At 38.2% G+C, this 19,561-nt stretch overlaps 1 protein-coding gene across 8 annotated transcripts; it reads right to left on the reverse strand.

Annotated features, from left to right (window-relative positions):
• Positions 1-214: 214 nt before the first annotated feature.
• Positions 215-9,803, reverse strand: caprin1a (cell cycle associated protein 1a). Of its 8 annotated transcripts, none has more exons than XM_028015430.1 (17): positions 9,625-9,803; positions 7,705-7,839; positions 7,270-7,332; positions 7,087-7,173; positions 6,576-6,817; positions 5,599-5,681; positions 5,206-5,364; positions 5,067-5,122; positions 4,861-4,944; positions 4,204-4,362; positions 2,432-2,540; positions 2,288-2,349; positions 1,890-2,021; positions 1,448-1,607; positions 1,099-1,218; positions 899-1,008; positions 215-807 (listed from the first exon to the last, which is right to left on the reverse strand). In XM_028015430.1, the coding sequence occupies exons 2-17, from the start codon at positions 7,837-7,839 to the stop codon at positions 721-723; spliced, it is 1,848 nt and encodes a 615-aa protein (XP_027871231.1). In that variant the 5' UTR covers positions 9,625-9,803; the 3' UTR covers positions 215-720. The 8 variants fall into 8 exon arrangements, with proteins under 8 accessions (XP_027871231.1, XP_027871229.1, XP_027871228.1 ...); XM_028015428.1 differs by having other exon boundaries at positions 1,099-1,287; positions 5,070-5,119; positions 9,625-9,802; XM_028015427.1 differs by having other exon boundaries at positions 1,099-1,287; positions 5,067-5,119; positions 9,625-9,802.
• Between the last annotated feature and the right edge of the window lie 9,758 nt (positions 9,804-19,561).

Here is a 19,561-nt window from a genome sequence, read left to right on the forward strand (position 1 = left end):
GAACAGAACGCAAGTATTCTCAAGGTCTATACAAAGTATGAGGAGGAAAATATATTTCCAGAATTTATTCCCTCTCCTGTTGTCTTTTTTTATCCAGTGATGTATTTATCCATCCTTCGATAGACACTCATTCAAATATTTTTGGCATCAATCAAGCTCACCGTTCAGGGCAACATAATTTATCGAGTTAAAAATACTAAATACTAAGCACAGCTTTATAGGATACAGCTTTATTGAAACAGTCTTAACCAATAACATCAGTGTACAAATGGGTTATGGCGCAACAGAACAGTGGGTTAAAAAAAGGGGGGAAAAAAATGCTTATGAAAATTATTGGATCAAAAGGGAGAAGCGTCGACAGTATGGTACAAGAAAACCATTCCCATGAACTCAGATCGACAGTGGCAGGGTAATTTTTTGCATTTACTTTGTAAAAAAAATAAATTAATGAACTCTTTCAAGTTTACAGGAACATCTATTTGTAGTTTTACATGACACAGACTCTCTGAGAGTCCTACATGTGGTGAACTTGAGCATGTTGAGTAAGAACATTTAGAGGATCTAAATGTCAGCAGGCTGATTAATAAGTAGGGCGGGAGTTAAAAACCTGAAATGAAATTAACCATCAGAACTTAAATGTTAGAAAAGTGAGCTTGGGCAAACACATTCAAAAATCCTGAATGTTTTAACGTGGCGCAACAGGACGGTTCTTTTGATCCTTTAGGATCGCATTGCTTGAGCGTTGGCCCGGGACAGGCCTCTTGATCCTTGGGCAGTTCCCCGCTTGTAGCCTTGCTGATATCCCTCCTGGAAGGATGAATGTAGGTAAACAGAAGTTAGCCAGCTCATGTGACAGAAAAACACTGATTAGGTTTTTGGAAGTGAAGTCATGTCTTACACGCTGGTAGCTGCTGTTGGAATAGTCCCGAGATGTGTTAAATTGGGTTTGGCCATAACCACTGCTGGAAGGAGCGTTTGAAAACGGAGCACGGTATCCTTCATAACCACCTGATTACAGAAGTCAATGTGATCAGATGCAATGAGTGCTGTAATTAAAACCACAATTGTTCCAACTCTGACACAGTTTGACTGTGGTACCTCTAAATCCATTTGAGGAGCCCCGGTATCCATTCATAATGCCACGGGTGTTTCTGGGTCCACCTCTGGGCGCACCTCTGCTGCTGTAAAACGACTGGCTGGACGGCCCGAACCCTGACCCTGCAGAGGGATCATCATGACTTACTGTTGATGGCATGACCTGATCTTGAGGCTGGAATCCACCAACAACTGATAAAAGAGAGTTAAGAACATCTCAGAAGTCTGTAATGAACTAATGGATGGGTCACTAAAGCAGGCTAGCTTACATACTTTAAAATATTAAAGCTACCTTCTCCATCTTATGATTGCTGCAGTAAAGTGCTCTTTAATGTACTGGGTGCTCTCTCACCTGACTGTAATCTTTCCTGTGGCATTTCCGGCTGCTCTACAGTGTTCTCTGACTGGCTGGTAAAGCCCTGGCCATAGCCACCAGGAAATTGGCTGGATGGCTTCAGTGCATCTGCTTGGCCGTCAGTGGGTGGAGGTACAGGTGCATTCATATTAAATACCTGAAATGACAATATAAAAATCTCAAATCTATTCGCTTACATACACACGGCATAATTCTCGCTGAAGATCTGTGAATCCAGAAAGGGTTAAAACAGTTTCCTGTCAGGATGTCACACGATAATTAAGCATTTGGTTTTGTTTTAGGAAATGAAGCTTGTTTACTGGCCTGAAATGTTCTTCACTGGCCCTGACTAAACCTTAAATTGGACACAATCCAACGTTTTCAGTAGAATTTATTGAAGTCCAAATGCATTTGCTGCTTAAATGAACCCAAAGCATACCGCTTGCACTGACTGGAAAGGTGCTGCGTTCACATTGATGCCTCCGGAGTGGATATGTTTGGAGACAGGTGGGAAGGCGGTAGACAGGGAACATGGGGCAGAAGACTGTTCAGATGACAGAGACATAGAGGTCTGGGAAGGCAGGGAGGAGGAAATTTGAAAGGCAAGGAAACAAGGAATATGACAAAGGTCAGCGGATGCGATGGGAGCTGCGATCATTACACTAAAAGCTTCCAGCTATTTCCATACAATATTCAAATGACTCTGTACAACACAGATGATAAGAAATACCATCTTCGTCATCCCTAAAATATATCTCAATACTTACTGACTGATGCTTTCAGGCAACTAAAAAGAACTAAGTGTTTAACCTTCAGCTGGGCTTTTCCTGCACTTACTTGGGAGGATTCCTGTGGTCCAGATACAGTACTTGTCTGAGGAAGTCTGGGTTCTGAGTGGACTACAAAAGAGGAAATAAAAAGGGTACATTCTTAAAAGCTATCCATAACCCAGTGTGTTATTGCACCTTTAGGATCACTCACTTGAAGGGCCACCCATCTGCTGCAGGTCAACCGTCTGCAGAGCTTTCACTGGCTGGGCAGACACGATGGCTGGGTCCAGAGCCTGGCCGTCAAACTCCAACATGGAGTCCTGACAATGCAAACATGCTTTAATCAGACTTAGAGCTACAACAATACAGTTTATATCAACACCATCATAATTTAAGGTTCCGACCTACGCAATTTACATTAGCAAGACATTCTCTGAGTTTTTAAGGCTCATATTTTGGAGAAGCCAGTGATCCCCAACCTTTTTATCACCGCGGACCGTTCAAGACTTGGCAATTTTACAGCGGCCCGGGTGGGGAGTGGGGTGAACCGTCGGATAAGGCTTCTGCATGTTGGTGTTCCTGCTAAAGCCCTTTTTTTTTGCCCCGATTTTCCCTTTACGACAATCGTACAACGTCCTGCAGTGTGTGGTGTGTTACATAGAACGTCTGGACTGCTTCAATCTAAAATCGGGGATATTCAACATGTTGGATTTTCTTGGTCCGACTATCGCAGCCTGTGGGGTTTTCCCTGACTGGGAGCGAAAACGCAACCTGTTGAATGTGACAGATAGCCAATCAGAAAGCACGGTGACATAAGCATTGAGGGGAATCCCAAGCAGCTGACATGGCGCAGCAGAGAGTCCGATGGACATCAGAGATGATATGCGGAAAGTAATCATGTGCTGAATAAACATGAATGTTTATTCAGTTAAAAATGTTAACTACGAAAAGACATAACTCACCTCCAAATCATAGTGCAGCAAATAGAAATTGGCCGACAATTCTAAAATTGTGCCATGTGAACCAGATCTAAAACTTACAAGTTCTACTCCTCAACCACTGCCCTAGCGCTCTCTGACCCTAGTTGCTATGGTAACGTATACATATCCCTTCGAAACACAAACGAAACAAAAACGAATGTTTTACTTTGGTGAAAATTTTAACTCCCGATAAGACTAATGGGAGCCCTGAGTTTGTTTCTCTGCAAAGAGACGGTCCCATCTGGGAGACAATGACTCCCGAAGTGTTGCTTATGCTCAGGGTGCTTGGTCTCTACGTGGCAAAGCAGTTTGAAGCTTCATTGCCTCATTAGCGAACCGGTCGCCGCTCGTCATGCAGAGCGGGCTTGGAATGTGGGAGTCAGCTACCGGGATAAATCCATTCTCCTGTCTCTTCTCTGGGCCTTTTCCCCGTCGCAAAGAAACTTTCCAAAGACATCTGATCTGTTTCTTACTCATTTTGCTGCTTGTGGGCTCAATGTTGGTGCGCAAGACGTAACTGAGAGGATCCGTTTAAAGGATTTTCAAAATAAAAGATCATCCAGATACAAATAATACATAAAACAGAAATATTTAATTATTTCTTGCACGGCCCGGTATGAATTGGTCCACGGACTGGTACTGGTTAGCGGCTCGGGGGTTGGAGACAGCTGTTCTAAGCTATGCCAGAGTTTAAGCAGACATTCTGCTGTTTTATAAGACTGTACAGTTTTCTGAAGAAAGCTGTATGAAATTTTAAATAAGGTTGTAATCTGGAGCCAATTCTGCCAGAAATAACTTTTTTCCCCTTTACCCCTGATTCTACTATTCAATTTACCCAATTTTACAGCTGGTAAAATTTTGAAATAATTATCTGTTTATAAACGTGTTGACACTGGAAGCAGAAATACTAATTTTTAATGCAGTACCTTGAAGTATTTCGCAACATTATTCAGACCAAGAGGAGTCCTGACATCTGCAGAAAGCTGTGTGAGATTGTTCTAACCTGCATGAAGTTGTAAGTTCCTTGCATTTGGGCCATGAGATCTTGCACCGCCTGCTTTCTGACCACAGGGTCAGTGGTAGGAGAGGGAGCAGCTTGGTTCACAGCCATGGTGGGCTCAGAAGCCAGCTGCGCAGGCGGGTGGTGCTGGAGGGAATTCATCTATCAACAGAAACAGGGATATTAAAGAATACAAGATCAGTTAAGTACACTATGTTGCCAAGCATTGTGTGTGGGAATGATTGTCGGGGCTTGGATCCTTAGTCTCAGCTAATGCTACATGTTAAAAAAACATTAATGCTTGAGGATACGTGGGGAACATAGTTCCTCCCATTTAGAAGATGACTGAGCAGCAGTGATAGGGACATGGATGAGAATGTTTTTGAAGGCGGACCTTGAGTGAAACCCTGATAATGGCAACTTCATGATAAACCAGATTGGGAACTGGGAACCAGACCAACATCACTGTCTGACCTCACAAATGATGTCTTATAAGAAAAAGTGAAATACTGCTATAAACTCAATCTTAAACCTTATTAAGTTGATTCCTTGAAGACTAAAGCCTATATATTAAGAATGGGATATGACTTAAGTTCAACTATCTCAGTACGTTTGACAATACAGAGTATTTGGTGCCACTGATGAGTGCAGTGAGGATACCTGAGCCTCCACACTCCACTCCTCCACTTGGTCTTTGTCAGTGTTACTGTATGTAGTTTCTGGAACAAACTGTCTGTTAAAAAACTGACACAAAGGATGACTATTTAATTTAAACGTATAATAAATATATATATATATATATATATATATACACATTAATAACCAATGATCCACAGCTTTTAATGCACTGCATAATAAAGCCTGACAACCTCTGTGGTTTCCACTTGGACAGGCTCTGTGTAGTTTTCATTATTTGGTCCTTCTGGAAAGAAACACATTTGAAGAGTTACTACACCCAAGTAAATACACACTAATAATTTAATAAGCAAATTAGTAAGTTTTTACCAGGTTCAGGTGGCTGCTCCCCGGTAACCGTTGTTTCATCCACAACAGCCTGCTCTTCTGGTTTCTCTTCTGTCTCACAAGCTCCGTTCTGTTTAGATTCTGCTCTGTCAAAGTAACCACTGACCAGTAGTTTGTCCAGAGTCTCTCTCAGTGACTTGTCTGGAACAAAGATGAGAGGGATTGATTATAGTGATAAAGTTCTTTATTCATTGTGAAGTGACATATACTGTATGTCAAACACAGCCTGACTGACAATATTTTTTTTCACTGAGTTCTCAACACTAGACTGGGTTACTGCTTTAAGAAATAAAGCCAGTGGATTGGCCAAATGTTTGTGCTGTAAATGTACAATAACTTACGATATTTGTTTCAACACTTTAAAAACCTACTTACATGTGGTTCCCGCCACAGACTTGTCTCGACCCTCAAGGAGAGACCACAAGTGCTGTGAGGCCTCTTCATACTGGTCAGTCAATCTGGAAATAATGATTCAGGGTGAAGTGAAGGATATTTGACATTTAATTTTAAAATTATGAAAAGATGAGCAACACAGATAAGAAAAATATCTGCATATAGAGGCACCTCAAAGAATAAGAGTATCTTCAAAAATGTAAGTATTTCATTATGTCAGTTGAAGGTCGCATTTTAAAGATACATTATATACAAAGTGGCACATTTAAATTGTTTATTTCCGTTCATTTTAATGATTACATCGAATGAAATCCCCAAACTCGGCTTCTTGGAAAATACAAGCATTACTGACCAATAAAAAAATTAATTTCTTACAACAAAATAGGATTTTACGTCGATCATCAGGAATCAATCCATGCATATTAATCCAAAGTCGAGTGGAAAGAAAAGTAGCAAAAAAAGATGAACAAGAAAGTTTTGAGAAGCAAAGGGAATTGAAGAGTTTTAGGAGATGTGATGTATGAGCTTCAAGAGCCATTTCACATAGAAAACATTTCCTGGTTCCCTCCAATAATGATTATGATGATGATAAGCATTGTGGAGATTGTGATTTTCTTTTTCTAGCAGAACTTGGCACCTGCCAGCAGTATCAATACCTGTGTAAAAACCTATAACATCACTGTGTTTGACTGGCCAACAAACTCTCCTGATGTAAACTCCTAGACGAGCTAAAGGCCAGCATTAAAGGATTGGATTTCTATTAACTTCAAGTCATAATCATCAAAATGGCCTGAAATAAACTTTCAAAATATATCAATTAGCGTCTAATGAATCTGCATACTCTCGTTTTAATTTTTCTTCTTCAATACAAGAATAAGTTAACTTTCTAATAATATTCTGGTTTCTGAAACACACTTGCACAACCTAATGAAGAAAATTATTTATCAACATTCGCATACCTGATATCACAGTTCCTGTCAGGACCCACCAGTTTATAAAACTCATCAAAAGATGCAAGGTCAGCATCTGTGAGTAGAGGGGAGCCAGAGGAATCTGGTCTTTTAAGGTCCTGTCGCACGCCGTCCTCCCCTAGCTGGTCCAACAAATACTGAAGCTCCAAAACCGTCTTCAACCGCCTCTGTTCCATTTCCTCCCGCTGAAGCTGCTCTCGCCGTGCAGATTTTTTCACTGCCTTTTGGACCTAAACATACACAGAGGCGTTTTGGTGCATTTTATGTTGCAAGAAAATTGTAAAAGGAGAAAATTTCCAGTACGGCTGGTACAGAGGCCATCACGCAGAAAGTTTGAACCAAGAGCAGACATTCTTTTCTCTCTTCACGGTTTAATAAATTAGTAGTTTTATGAAACAGCTTCTTAATGTTACCTTGGAGATGTCTGATAGCATCAAACTCCTTTAAAATAAACAATTATTGAGGTTTGGTCAAACTTTCCAGAAAAGGTCTGACTAACCTCTTGGCCCAAAGCCAGGAAGCTCTTCTGCAGTTCTCGAGCAAATTCAAGGTTATTGATGATCTCTTGATACTTCGACAAGGCTTCCTTTGGAAACATCCAGGAAACAAAATTCAAAATTGTTACATTGCTTGCATTAATACAATGCTGCATATGAAGTTAGCTGCCAGTTTCCCATCTCACCAGCTGATCCTGATTCAGTCTTTCTCCCTTATTCTTTCTGGCCTGATAGTCATCCAGTTTGGACTGAAAAAAAAAATCATTAAATAAAAATGTCAAAATAAAATCCAAAACATGGATTCAAAAGTGTAGATAGAAGAACTGGTCTTCTTGTTCATTTAAAAATATTTCATTGTTTGCATTTTTTTTAGTTATATAAAATAGCATTGGTTTTTTTTCTTGCCATAAAAACAACTTTAGATAAATACAGTTTACAACATTCTTTCTGAAATTTAATCATAAAAATAGTCATCCACTTAATGATCTCAAGCAGGAACTTGTGACATCTAGTGAAACACACCCACGGACACGCACGCACACAACGCACACACCGACAAAAATCAGTGCCAAAACAGAGAAAGATTCAAAAACCTCGATGTAAACATTTTGCTCATGTACCTTTTTCTTTTCCATATTCCGGACCTTTTTGTCGATAACACCAAGAAACTGCTTCATGGCTTCAGAATGACTTCCATTTCCCAAGTCTGGAATGGCACACTGGACAGCATTGTTGCCAACCGCTGCTGAAGGCATCTTAAGGGAAAAATTAAACCGAAAAAGAAAATTGGGGCGGGTGTTCTATAATGTCTCTACTGCTGTGCTATGTATGGCTTTTAATGTCTCCATAATATGAATGACTTAGACTTATAGTATACACCCTGTGCATGCAAAATGACAATAAAGTCAGTCTAAGTCTAAGTCTTATAGTTCTCAAAACATTGATCAACCATTTAATGAATAGGAGCAATTGTGTTAAAGTGCAGTTGTCAGTGTTATGATGTCACTGTACCAAATATTGCATACATCTTCAAGAAGATTAAAGTACTTTTAGAAAACATTTTTGTTGGAAGTTAATTAGCATTTGAATTTTTCCTAATGCAGCTACTGTTGTCTGAAACGATTTCTATGTGGCTCCATGTTTCCAGAATAACACCAGAGATTTTTTTTTTTTTACAATTGTAGACGTCAGAATGATCAACTCTCACCAACTGACAGTCTTTTTACCGGTTGCTGTTTAGAAGATATTAAATAATAAAGTTAACATTTTCTATCCTGCTAATGAACAGTCTTTGAAGATGCACAATATAAATCAACCAGATTGTTTGTTAGTTACTGAGTTCAAGCACCTATAATGCAGAAATCAACTAATTTGTTACATGAGGACATGCTTAATTAGGCTAAGAAAGGTCTAGGTTTATAAAAATGTGGGATCATATTTTTTATATTAATTTCAAAGACGGACATAAGTTACCTCAGAATCTGTTTTTTAAATGCTGTAGCTGATTTATTTTATCCTACATAAATGATCTTGGTATAATTGAAACTGTATTTTATTTCGCCTTTAAATAAAAATGTTTTTGATATGCACCAACGTTAAAATAAAATACATAACCGCCGTAATGTATAGTATGTGTGCAGCTTTCTGTAAGGGTGAAATGTGGTTCGTATCTGTAGACTTTTATTTCCTCAGGAAGACACTGCAGACTGACGTTGGCTCAACCTGCTGCAGGGCTGACTGACACTCGAGGAGAATTACTGAGTAATTTTCCAAACAGATTGGCTTAATTTAATTTTCATAGCAATTATTAATGTCTAAATATAATCTGGAATAATGGGGGGCTTTTATTTCTTATGTTCTTATTTTGTCTAATCTGGAAAAAAAAGAACACTTTACCTCGACCTAAACCCATCTATAGTATGCCCTACGCCAGGAAAGCAGCAGTTAAAGCCGTTATTCTCAGAATGCTACCGCGATCTTTTTCTCAAATCTGGTTCTATAATAGCGCATGAAAATAGAAAAAAAAAACAACACCGAGCAACAAAATTAAAATGTAGGCCTGCGATTTAAAGTTGTGTTCTTCAACTTAACTTGTAAACATTTTACGGACAGATCCGAGCAGCGTTTTATTAGGATGTTACACATTCTACGTCCACAGTTTTAATTTGAAAATGCGGACTTTCTGGTTCTGAGACAACGTCGTCTAAATCAGTTTAACCTAGCTTCGACCACGGTCCCATTGTTAGCCTATACTAGCATGTTCCTTAACGATATGCAGGCAAAGCCCGAAGCCCAGCTAATGTCACTTAAAACTGCCTTTTACACGAATTATAAAGTATCTGAGTGGTTCTTGTGAAGGTAATTGTTGCCCCATGACGTTAAGTTTTACCCATGAAAACAAAGACCCTGTCGGGACGCAGCGACCCACTCGGGTTTTTTTTTTTTTTTTTGCAGCCGTCTCGAGTAAAGCATGACAAAAGACTTATTTCTCGAAATTCAGATGAAATAGCTATTTGATATAAACAGCAAACATTCCATACCTTTATTCTCTTTGTCTTCAAAGAGATTTTTCTTTGCCGGGGTTTACGTTAACAGCGAAACGATCAGTACAGTCCGTGTCTTTTTTTTTTTTTTTTTTTTTTTTTTTACTTTAAGTGGAGCTTTTCTAGAAGGATGCTCAGGCTCAAACCGGCTGACGCTAGCTAGCTCCTAAGCTAACAAGGACCCCTGTGCTAACGTTATCTTCCTCTGATGCGGAACAACACAAGACAAAAATACGCTACTGCCCCCTATAGATAATACGTAGAATTGCTTCTAAAGTGAAGATAAATTCCTGTCGATGTATATTTGAAGTCTGCTTAAATTTTTGGATTAAAAGAAATTTGTAAGAGAACTAAAAAAGAAAATTTATATTGAGAGTTCAGATTTTCTTTAAATCTAATAGTATGACATTAACTTAATCTTTAAAACTTGTCTTCTGTCTGAGGTATTTTAAGACTATGCCCAAAATTCAACAGCATAAATGTATTTGCACACCCTGATCATTGCAATGTTAAAAAATCTGATCAAATACCGTGGCAAATGCATCCCTGATCGATCTAATAAAAGTATTCAAGGTTTCTAAGTAACATAAGTTTTTGGAATGCATGAATATTTTGATGTAACATAAAATAGTGAAAAAACCTAAAAGTAGTAAACCTACTTTTGTAGGTTTGTGTATATATATATACATATATCCTGGCTTAAAGAGAAAGTCATGATTTACAAAGTGAGAATTTTACCCCAGCTGCTTCAGCTGTTTTTATATTTCTATGCTTATTTACACATGAACAAACCTGCTTTTACACTGTTGATTTATGTTTCATTTTAGAGAGCATGCTTTTAGATTTGCTCAGGAGCTCTAGCATGTTTGTAAAAGTCTACTTTAAATTTGAAAGACATGCATGCTCTTTGTTTTGATTCAAATGTTAGATTATATAATTATATATCTATACATGGAGGCAGTGGGTTAACATGTATGTTGTCATTCATAAAGAAACAAACTAAATAAAGACAGAAAGAACAAACTATGCTCTGGTCCTAGATCTGAATTACTTCACTGAGAAGAACACCGGCTGAAATTTGACCACCATTGAAAAAACAAAACAAAGATACTGTGAACTGATGAATGAAGTAATATCAAGAACCACACTGTGGCAATTACAAAGGTTGGACAGCAGAGGGCGCATGTGTCTTGGCTAACTGGGGAAATTTCAACTTCAAATTTGATGAAAATCTTGAACAAGATCCTGCAAACAACTTTTGCGACGTTCTTCTATTTGTTGTTGTTTTTTCTCTGTTGTGCGGGAATAGCAAAAGACAAACTGGCGAAAAGAAAGAGGTCTTACTAAAACCACTCAAACATGGGTCTGAATAGCAGATTAGTTATTTTAAAATATATGATCAATGACCTTACCAATTAAATCTAAACCTAATTAAATTAATGTTTCTTTGTTCAAATTACTATGAAATGTTAAGTAATAAAATGTATAGAGATCTGTTCAGGTCAGTCTTTGAGTTGTAGGAAACAAATGAGGTTTCCAAAAATTTAAACACTTCTAAAAACATAACAGCCCATTATGGCATGACTACCTTAGAGATTTCAACCAAATATTCTCACAGCATGATTTTCTCCCTTCTCTCCCTGTCCTGTCTAAGTCTTTCTAAAACCATCGAGGTAAGGACAAACGGATCCTTGGCTTCTGTGTCTGATGTGGGCTGCTGAGTAATGGCCGTACATCCTTCAGTGTGCCTCTCCTGCTCCACATCTGACTGGATTAAATCTGTGTAGAGGATTTATTGGCTGAAGAACCACCGGAGCCCCACAAACACTTTGGCCCCACACCACTTGTAGTGCAATTCAGGCAAGCCCATGGATTTATCTGCAGTACTTCTGGCTCCTCCGGGTCTTTTTTCCACACTCCCTTTTCAGTTGGTTTTTAAAGAGGTTTAAAAGAAAACAACAATTTTTTTATTTTTCCACACAGTTTTTCTTCTCTTAGTTGTTCAGCATGAATAATTCATGACCCACATGTGTTAGAGACAGACAGCAAGCATCTTCACTTAATTGCAACTATTATCGTCACTGAAGCAGGAGAATTTGTATTCTCCATCATGCAACAGTGATTAACTTGGGCTTGAACTTGGAGTGTGGTTCAGAGGTAAATGTTGCACCAAAGGCCCAGCTCTAAGATCATGCCAGTGGATGCATATGGCATAGCCGCAGAGGAAAACACTCAATTTTTTGCAAATCTTCTTCTATGAGATGTCGTGGCTTAGAATGTTGTGTTTTTAAAGCTTAAAGCAGTAACTCAAAAGGCAAGAGGAGAAAAATCCTTTTGTCTCCTCCTGAACCGTCATCGTTCAGATGTAAATAGATATCAACGTGCTACTATTCTTTAGGTTATTTTGGTTATTGGGCATACTTCAAAAATGGAAAGGTATTTGCATTCAAAAAAATATAGATCTTTAAATCCTTAGAAATTTTAACATTTTTAAAAAGCATCAAAAATTAAAACATTTCGGTCAAAGAATCACTCATTTTGTCTCAGAACCAAACATTCTCAGAACCGGACCTGTTTAATGTGGAAAGCATTAATGCACACATCTAAAAACATGTGACGCATTCAGGTGCTCATCAGGTGACATAGATTAAGGTGCTCCTTTGTCCTGCAAACATTCCAGTTTTCCAACATAAGGAACTATGCATCTGTGTATATGTCCTTTTCTGCATATGATATCCCTTCAAATAAATAAACAGAAATATACACATTATAAATGTAAATTTATGTTAGCATTCAGGAAGCGACCATATGCTGGTCGTTTAGTACTAATCTAAGACGAGTGCAAAGACATTTACTGATGTTAGATATTCACAAAAGTCTGTTTGTTTCCAGTTTGTCTGTGAAATGCAAAAAGTGTCTCTGTGTGCAGCCACACGTGTTCCAGGTTTTCTCTTCTTTGCACGCTTAGGTTTCCATTCAGGCCTCATTTTGCATCCAAAAGTCACACATGAGTTATTTAATTAATTTTATTTCATATCTAAAAAATTCAACTTGCAATTTTTGTAGCTGTTGGGTAAACTGAAACAATAAAAAAATGATGGGGCATCCTTCAGCTTAGCAAATGTGCTCTAGTCTTTTTAAAATTTGGCTAAATTAATGTTGATAAAACCTAATAATAGTTTAAAGGTCAGCTTGATAATTTATAATGACTAGTCAGTTTTAAGGTAGAAATGATCAGCATGATGCAATCACTGCATGGAACTTGAAAATGTAACACTTAATTTCTCCAACCTGCACATAAATATTCTGTTCTTTAATTTCACCTCATTCTATGTATTACTTATATATCTTTAAAGTTGTGCGGAAAATTGCTGTGTTATTTTAATGAATATCAACACACACCTGCTGCAAGAAGTGCATGTTCTCTGATGTTTCCTATTTTGGAGAGAAATGGACCTCTGTGTCTTAATAATACTCCAGAATAAAGGAAGTAATGGAAAAACTAAGATTAATAAACAAAAAAAGGTTTTTTTTACAAGACTACATTAATTTGCACCTCCAAATTTTGCTGTAAACTAGTCTTAGTAGGTTTTTATACATCTTAACATGCTGCATATTTAACTACCTAACTTGCAGTCACCTCATCCCTTCTGAGAAGTGCCCGATCTATCAAATCCAGGTTCTTATTCAAGAAAGTATTTGAAACCCTCCATTAAATATCCAGACCCATATTTCACTGAAATTGCGATACTTCTCCTTTAATTATGTACTAATTGCAGTTAGTAAATAATTAAAGAACCACAGTGTAAAAGGAGAAGAACTATAATTTCAGTCTCCATTTTGTATTGCATGTGAAGTTCTAGGAAATCAATCACATGGGGTTGGTGTGCTGTGACAAACGCTGATCTTATCCACCGCCATACAACCCAAGCAGACCTGACATTTGTGTCCTACAGAGTCTGGCCCAGAGGGTGTCTTTGGGAGCAAGCTCCGGGTTAAAACACCAGCTGAGGATTCTCTCAGAAACTAACTTTGGAATAACATCTGTCAGTCACAGACAAAGTTTGCGTAGCTCCACAGTTCCAGATGCTTAATCAGCAGAGATACTCAGAAAGTCCCTGATTAACACTTTAAACAGGAGCGGTGAAGGCATTTTTCTTTTTTCTTGGACCGAGCTGACACCTACCAGCGAATGCTAAAGTCTAATGATGTATTTCACACTTTGCATTCGGTTTTATACTTTTTAACTTGTTCGACAGAGCAAAGGAACGTTTAGAACATACTGACACGTAAGTAAATAGACAAGTAGAAACAATAGTTGTACCAGATTTCACTGTTCTTTACTACTAGAAAAAAGTTGAGGTAATCTGACAGACACGGATTTATTTTTTTTCTGCAAAAACTCAACCCCTCAGTCCACTTTGGTGTTTGTTGTTTACTCTTTGTTGATACTGAGATAAACATCTAAATCTAAACTCTGTGACCACGAACCACAGTGTAGGTCTGTTTATCTAAAAGTTAGAAAAGAATCCTGGACTTGGAATTTAGGGTGAAATATTTCTGAAAAACAAACAAAACAAAAGGTCACATTTCATCGAAGTGAGGGGAAACTGGAAACACATTTGGATTCAGCCCGACCGTGAAGATGGTGTCAGATGCCACCTGTGAATGACCACACAAATTGTCTGATGTTGTTGAATGTTTTGCAAAATTTGGTTGGTTTTAAACCAGTTTTGTAAATGTAATAAAATCCTTCATTCTGATATTATCCAAATGAAAGTTAAATCTTCAAAGAAACTGATCTCTGCATCTTTTCAGCATTTGTAAAGCATGAAAGGGAATTGGCATGAGCAGAACTCGTGCCGAAAAGGCCCCAAAAACAAACTTGAAAGTAGTCTGATTTTCTAAATAGAAATATAATATGCAAGCTTCATGTGCCAACTCAGAGCTTAAACAAACAAGCGCAGACCTGGACAATGACAAAGACATGACTATTTTAAGTGAGTACGCCTTACTCATATATGCATGAAGGTTTCCGATAAGTGCTCAAAGTACATCAAGACACACACAGGCGGTCCACTTCTGGTTTGGATCCTCCACAGAACTCTCTGTCATGACTGCCCAGTATCCCAGAATGCCCTGTCCAAAACGAAAAAGTATCTGGACCCTGTCAGTGCTTCCCTGCAGACCATAATTACACAGAATAGCTTAATTAAATCAGCTTTGATTGCTATTTCAAGTGATGAGAATAACATGAACTTATGTATTTGTTATTCCCACCCATCTCATGTTGTGTGCAGCTCTTTGTTGCTCTGTGTCTGTGACGTCTGGAGTCGCTGACCAAGTGGGCGTTGTGGTGTTGTTAAGCCGCTGACGTGGCAGGTGCTCTGCTGATGATCTCGGATCAGGCTCTAGATTGAGCCTGAAGAGCTCTGAGAGGAAGGCAGACTTTTGACATTGTGCATCGGGCATCTGTCAGAATATGTGGATTTATGCAGGGTAACCAATTTCCAAATGTATCTCATGCAAATACTCACTGGCACGCAAAGAGTGAGACTGCCTAGAGAAGAGCAGCAGGTCACCAAGAAACGAGGAAAGTATCAAGGACTGGGTCCAATCATCCACATCTTTACTGCATGTCTTTATTTTTGCTAACAGGTATTGATATTTCAATGTGTGATAGAGGAAACGGCACACACTTGACACGTTTATGGATATGTTTTTAACCTTAGTGGTATTGTTGTTGAAACACAAATCCTATTTTTCTGGTTCTTGTCCAAAATGACTTACTTAGAATAAGTGGAGAAAGAACAATGTGTAATGTTGGTCTCCAAGGAAACCCAAGACATATGATATTACTCCACAAGTGTCAAAGTATCAAATTAGTTACTGTGTTAGGGTAAATTCACAAGAGAAATAAAAAAATTATCTTGGCTGAATAACTTTAAAACAATGTTTTGAGTGAAATTCACCAAAGAATTAGTAGATTAATATCTGATAAGAAACTTTACGAATGTATTCCAAAAAGTGAACCCAAGCAGTGCTACAGATGTTTCAACACAGACATATCCATCTGGAACCACCAAAAATATCATCTTGGCACATTTTGACACAATGTATGCACTGGAAAACTAACTTTATTTCAATATATCATGATATAAATGTAATGAATAATCACAATCCATTGGGGCTATTCATGCCAGCTAAATACTACTGTTTTTTCACACATTTTAAATATTCAGGAATGAAGTTTGCATCCAGCTGGAGCAGATAAAATAGGTACAAAATTAAATCTGAACCAAACCAGCAAAAATGCATGAAATGTTTATAGTTTACAGTTTACAATGTTGGTTGTGCTGATTGCTTTAAAGGGTGAAATTAGCTGAAAAAACTGAAGCGAACATGTGCTGTTCGTAAAATTGCACGGTGTTTGAATTGTGTTTTGCTTGAGTGGAAAGCACCTTCTGCATCAGACCCTCTGTATGAAGATAGTTGCGTTACTGAAAGTAAAAATAAAACAACTACTTGAATTCCGCAGGAAATGACATATATGAAATGTTTTTGAGCCCTAAAAACATATCCTGGAAAAAGGGGAGTAGACAGAGAGACCAAGAGAGCATCTGACTGACATCTGAGGAGCAACATGTCATTATGTAGTTAGAGCAGTAGATCAAGTGTTATTTGTGCTGGTGTGACCATGCATACATTGTGAATGTGTATTCTGCAACATTAGGTGGAGAAAAGCTGGTCACAAAAAAGTTGAGTGTGGCGATGTTCCATTCTTCAGTCATTAAATTAATTTCAAGTATGGGTAGATAAAAAAACTACAAATCTTTAAAATCTTCCTTCACACATCTACCGTCGGGCGTGCCGTGGTGGCGTAGGGGTTAGCGTGACCCGTATTTGGAGGCCTTCAGTCCTCGACGCGGCCGTCGCGGGTTCGACTCCCGGACCCGACGACATTTGCCGCATGTCTTCTCCCCATTCCTGTCAGTCTACTGTCATATAAGGGACACTAGAGCCCACAAAAAGACCCCCTGGAGGGGTAAAAAAAATTAAAATCTTCCGTTGTATTCACAAAATAACTTAAAATGCAAGACCACATTTAGCTCTCAGCTACATTGTAGCAAGGGACTTTTCAGTTTGCTTTAACGCTTATGTTAAAAATGTCCAAACTCTGCTTTTTGTATAGCTGAAATTGAGACATTGACCAAAGAAGCCTATGAATATAAACAGAAAAATCAACAAAAAATAATAAGAATTAGCAAATTAACAAACTTAACAAGCTTTATGCTCATAAAATGTGTAAACAATTTTTTTTTAAAAGAAAAAACATCTTATTTTCTTTTTTTTTGCTTTGATGTTGATCTTTTTTGTGTTGCACCTGTTCACTTGCAGTAACAAGTAGCTTGGCAAAATGTGGAAATCATATGAAAACAGATCACTCCTACTATTTCCACATTTATAATGTTTGGTCCAGGATGCAATCCATTGGGTTATTGAATGCGTGTATCCTTTCTTTATTGACCTTGGCTCAATACGTCATTTGTTCAGTTTGTTTTGATTTATGTCAATTTCTCTAGGCTGTTAAACTTGAAAATTGCAAGTCCAATCCACATGCTTGTCAAATGGGGTCCCTCAGGGCGCTATTGTGGGTTTAGTTCTCTTAATACACATTAATAGACAACCTTTAGTATGTGGAGACTGATATTTTAATATATGCAAATGATACATATCATTTTTAAAGATGGTAGTAACACCAAGGAATTCCTGGCATGTTGACACATGTTTCATGTTGGCATAACAGATGTTATGTACATCTGGATGCATTAAAAGCAATTGGATAGCTTGTTGAAAGAAGCAGTGCACATCTTAGTGTTGATATATTTAATTTAGTAGAATGAGTACAAGTAGTCATCCAATATAAACATCAATATCCACATGTATATATATATATATATAAGACCTTTAGTTTAAGCAATTCAGACCTTTATTTAGTCTTATACTTTAAAGAACTGTATGCATATTTATTTAGAAACATTCCTTATTGTAGTTTATATGACCACTTTATAGAAAAGAAAACCTTTTTGGGGAAAAAAAGTTCTTCCTTAACTTTGGCAAAATGATAATAAAAGAAAAGAAAATCTAATTTTTTTTGTTATATTCTTTCAGTTCACATCAGTAAACATCTTTGGAGGTCAGGGGGTACTTGTGTGGTTCCCTGGGGATAGGAACAGAGCTGGTTCTGGTTTTAAACACTGTAACAGTCACAAGAGGAACAGAGAAGGGCTCAGAGAATGCTGACTCTCCTGTCAGTGAAAAAAGGCCCCAGCTAAGAAGATAGCCAGCAGGGTTTGTTTCCTCCCTGTCAGTGCAGAGAGAAGACCATGAAAAGCATAAATACAGCACTTCCTCCACCTCCGCCTCCTCATGGTTCTCATTCTCATCAGGAGGTTCCTCCATCCTGTGAATCTCTTATAAAATGCACCAAGACAGAACACTGAGGAAAGAACTATAATGTTATAGAAAAAAAATTAATTGTTTAGTCTGAGAATAGAAACTATACAAAGAAAAATAAGCCATTTAAGTGCAAATAACGCAACGCTGCTACCATTTGCTGTAGGGCTAAAGTATGAAAGACAAAGTAATTGTGATCTTTAAGACGCAATCAAGGGCGTCTTTCTGGTTAAAAAAAACAAAACAAAAAAAACCCATCTTAAGCACTTGTGCTCACTGCTTGTTGTTCAAAATAAACAAAGACGGAGGCAGAGCTGGAGCAATGATTAGAGAAATCAACAAATCCCCAACAGGACATGAACACATGGGCCCCCAGGCTGGATGAGGATATTTGGAAAGGGTGAGTCAGTGTTGGGAGGATGAAGGGTGCATGAGAGGAAGGGAGGGAGGCTGAGGGCAGTCGAAGGACCAGAGGTGCGAACTCCGAGCCGACAGAGCAGCCTCTCTCAATTTAGTTTACCATATCCGTCATGGGAACATCACTTCTATTTTCTTTTCATTACAAGACCGATTGGTCTCCTCAATCCTTTCAAACAACAGTGGAATAACAGCTTGTTTGTTCTGTGTGGCCTCTGATCAGTGTTTATAGCTGATATGGACGCCCGTAGGACCAATTTCTTTTTCTTTTTGCCCAGTGAGAGACCTACAACAACTATTCACATGCATGTGGAGTGCTGCCAATAAACAGTCACATTTAACAAAAATAATTAGCCAAATATTTGAATGAGCAAACTGGGACAAAGAAAGAAGCTGAAACCATTTTCTTTTACCTGGTGCTTGTAAAGAGCTTTAAAACAACGCCTTAAAAGTCCAAAGACAGAAAAGTGACTGACATTTTTGCCCAGTTTGAAAGCACGCGCAGATGTTTGTGCTTCTAGGTTTATTTGGGAAGACAGGTGAGTAATGCATAATGCTTTGGCCTTCTCTGCCTAATTGTCTTTCCCACAAGTAGCCTGGTTCAGATCAGATCTGACAGCATGTGTGCGGCTGACATTCAGAATTACTTTCTGTGTGTACGCGTGAAGCCCTTCCAGGCCTGCTTAGAGTTTCTCCTGACGTGTTTAAGATCTGATTAACTGTGCAGATGGACCACAGTTCAAGCCGGTTGGGACTGCATGCTGACAAATCAAACGAAGAAGCGATGATCGCTGGTGGAAAATCGAATGTTGCCGTTGAAATATTTGGTGATGTTGCCAAAGTAACAAAAAAAATAATAAATCATCTGACAAATGTGAGGATAGCTTTTAGTATTATATCTAAACATTAGAACAAAGGGTTTGTCGGCTGAAATCATGGAAATTTGTAAAATCTCTAACAGTACATATCAAGAGATGTTTCTATAAAAGGTGAGCAACACTGTTTTTTGTAAGTTATTTTTTGCTCTTATTTGTTTTTGTCCAAATCAAGCACAAAACCC

This window comes from Xiphophorus couchianus, chromosome 4 (assembly GCF_001444195.1).
Source record: "Xiphophorus couchianus chromosome 4, X_couchianus-1.0, whole genome shotgun sequence".
In the NCBI taxonomy this organism is placed as follows: domain Eukaryota; kingdom Metazoa; phylum Chordata; class Actinopteri; order Cyprinodontiformes; family Poeciliidae; genus Xiphophorus; species Xiphophorus couchianus.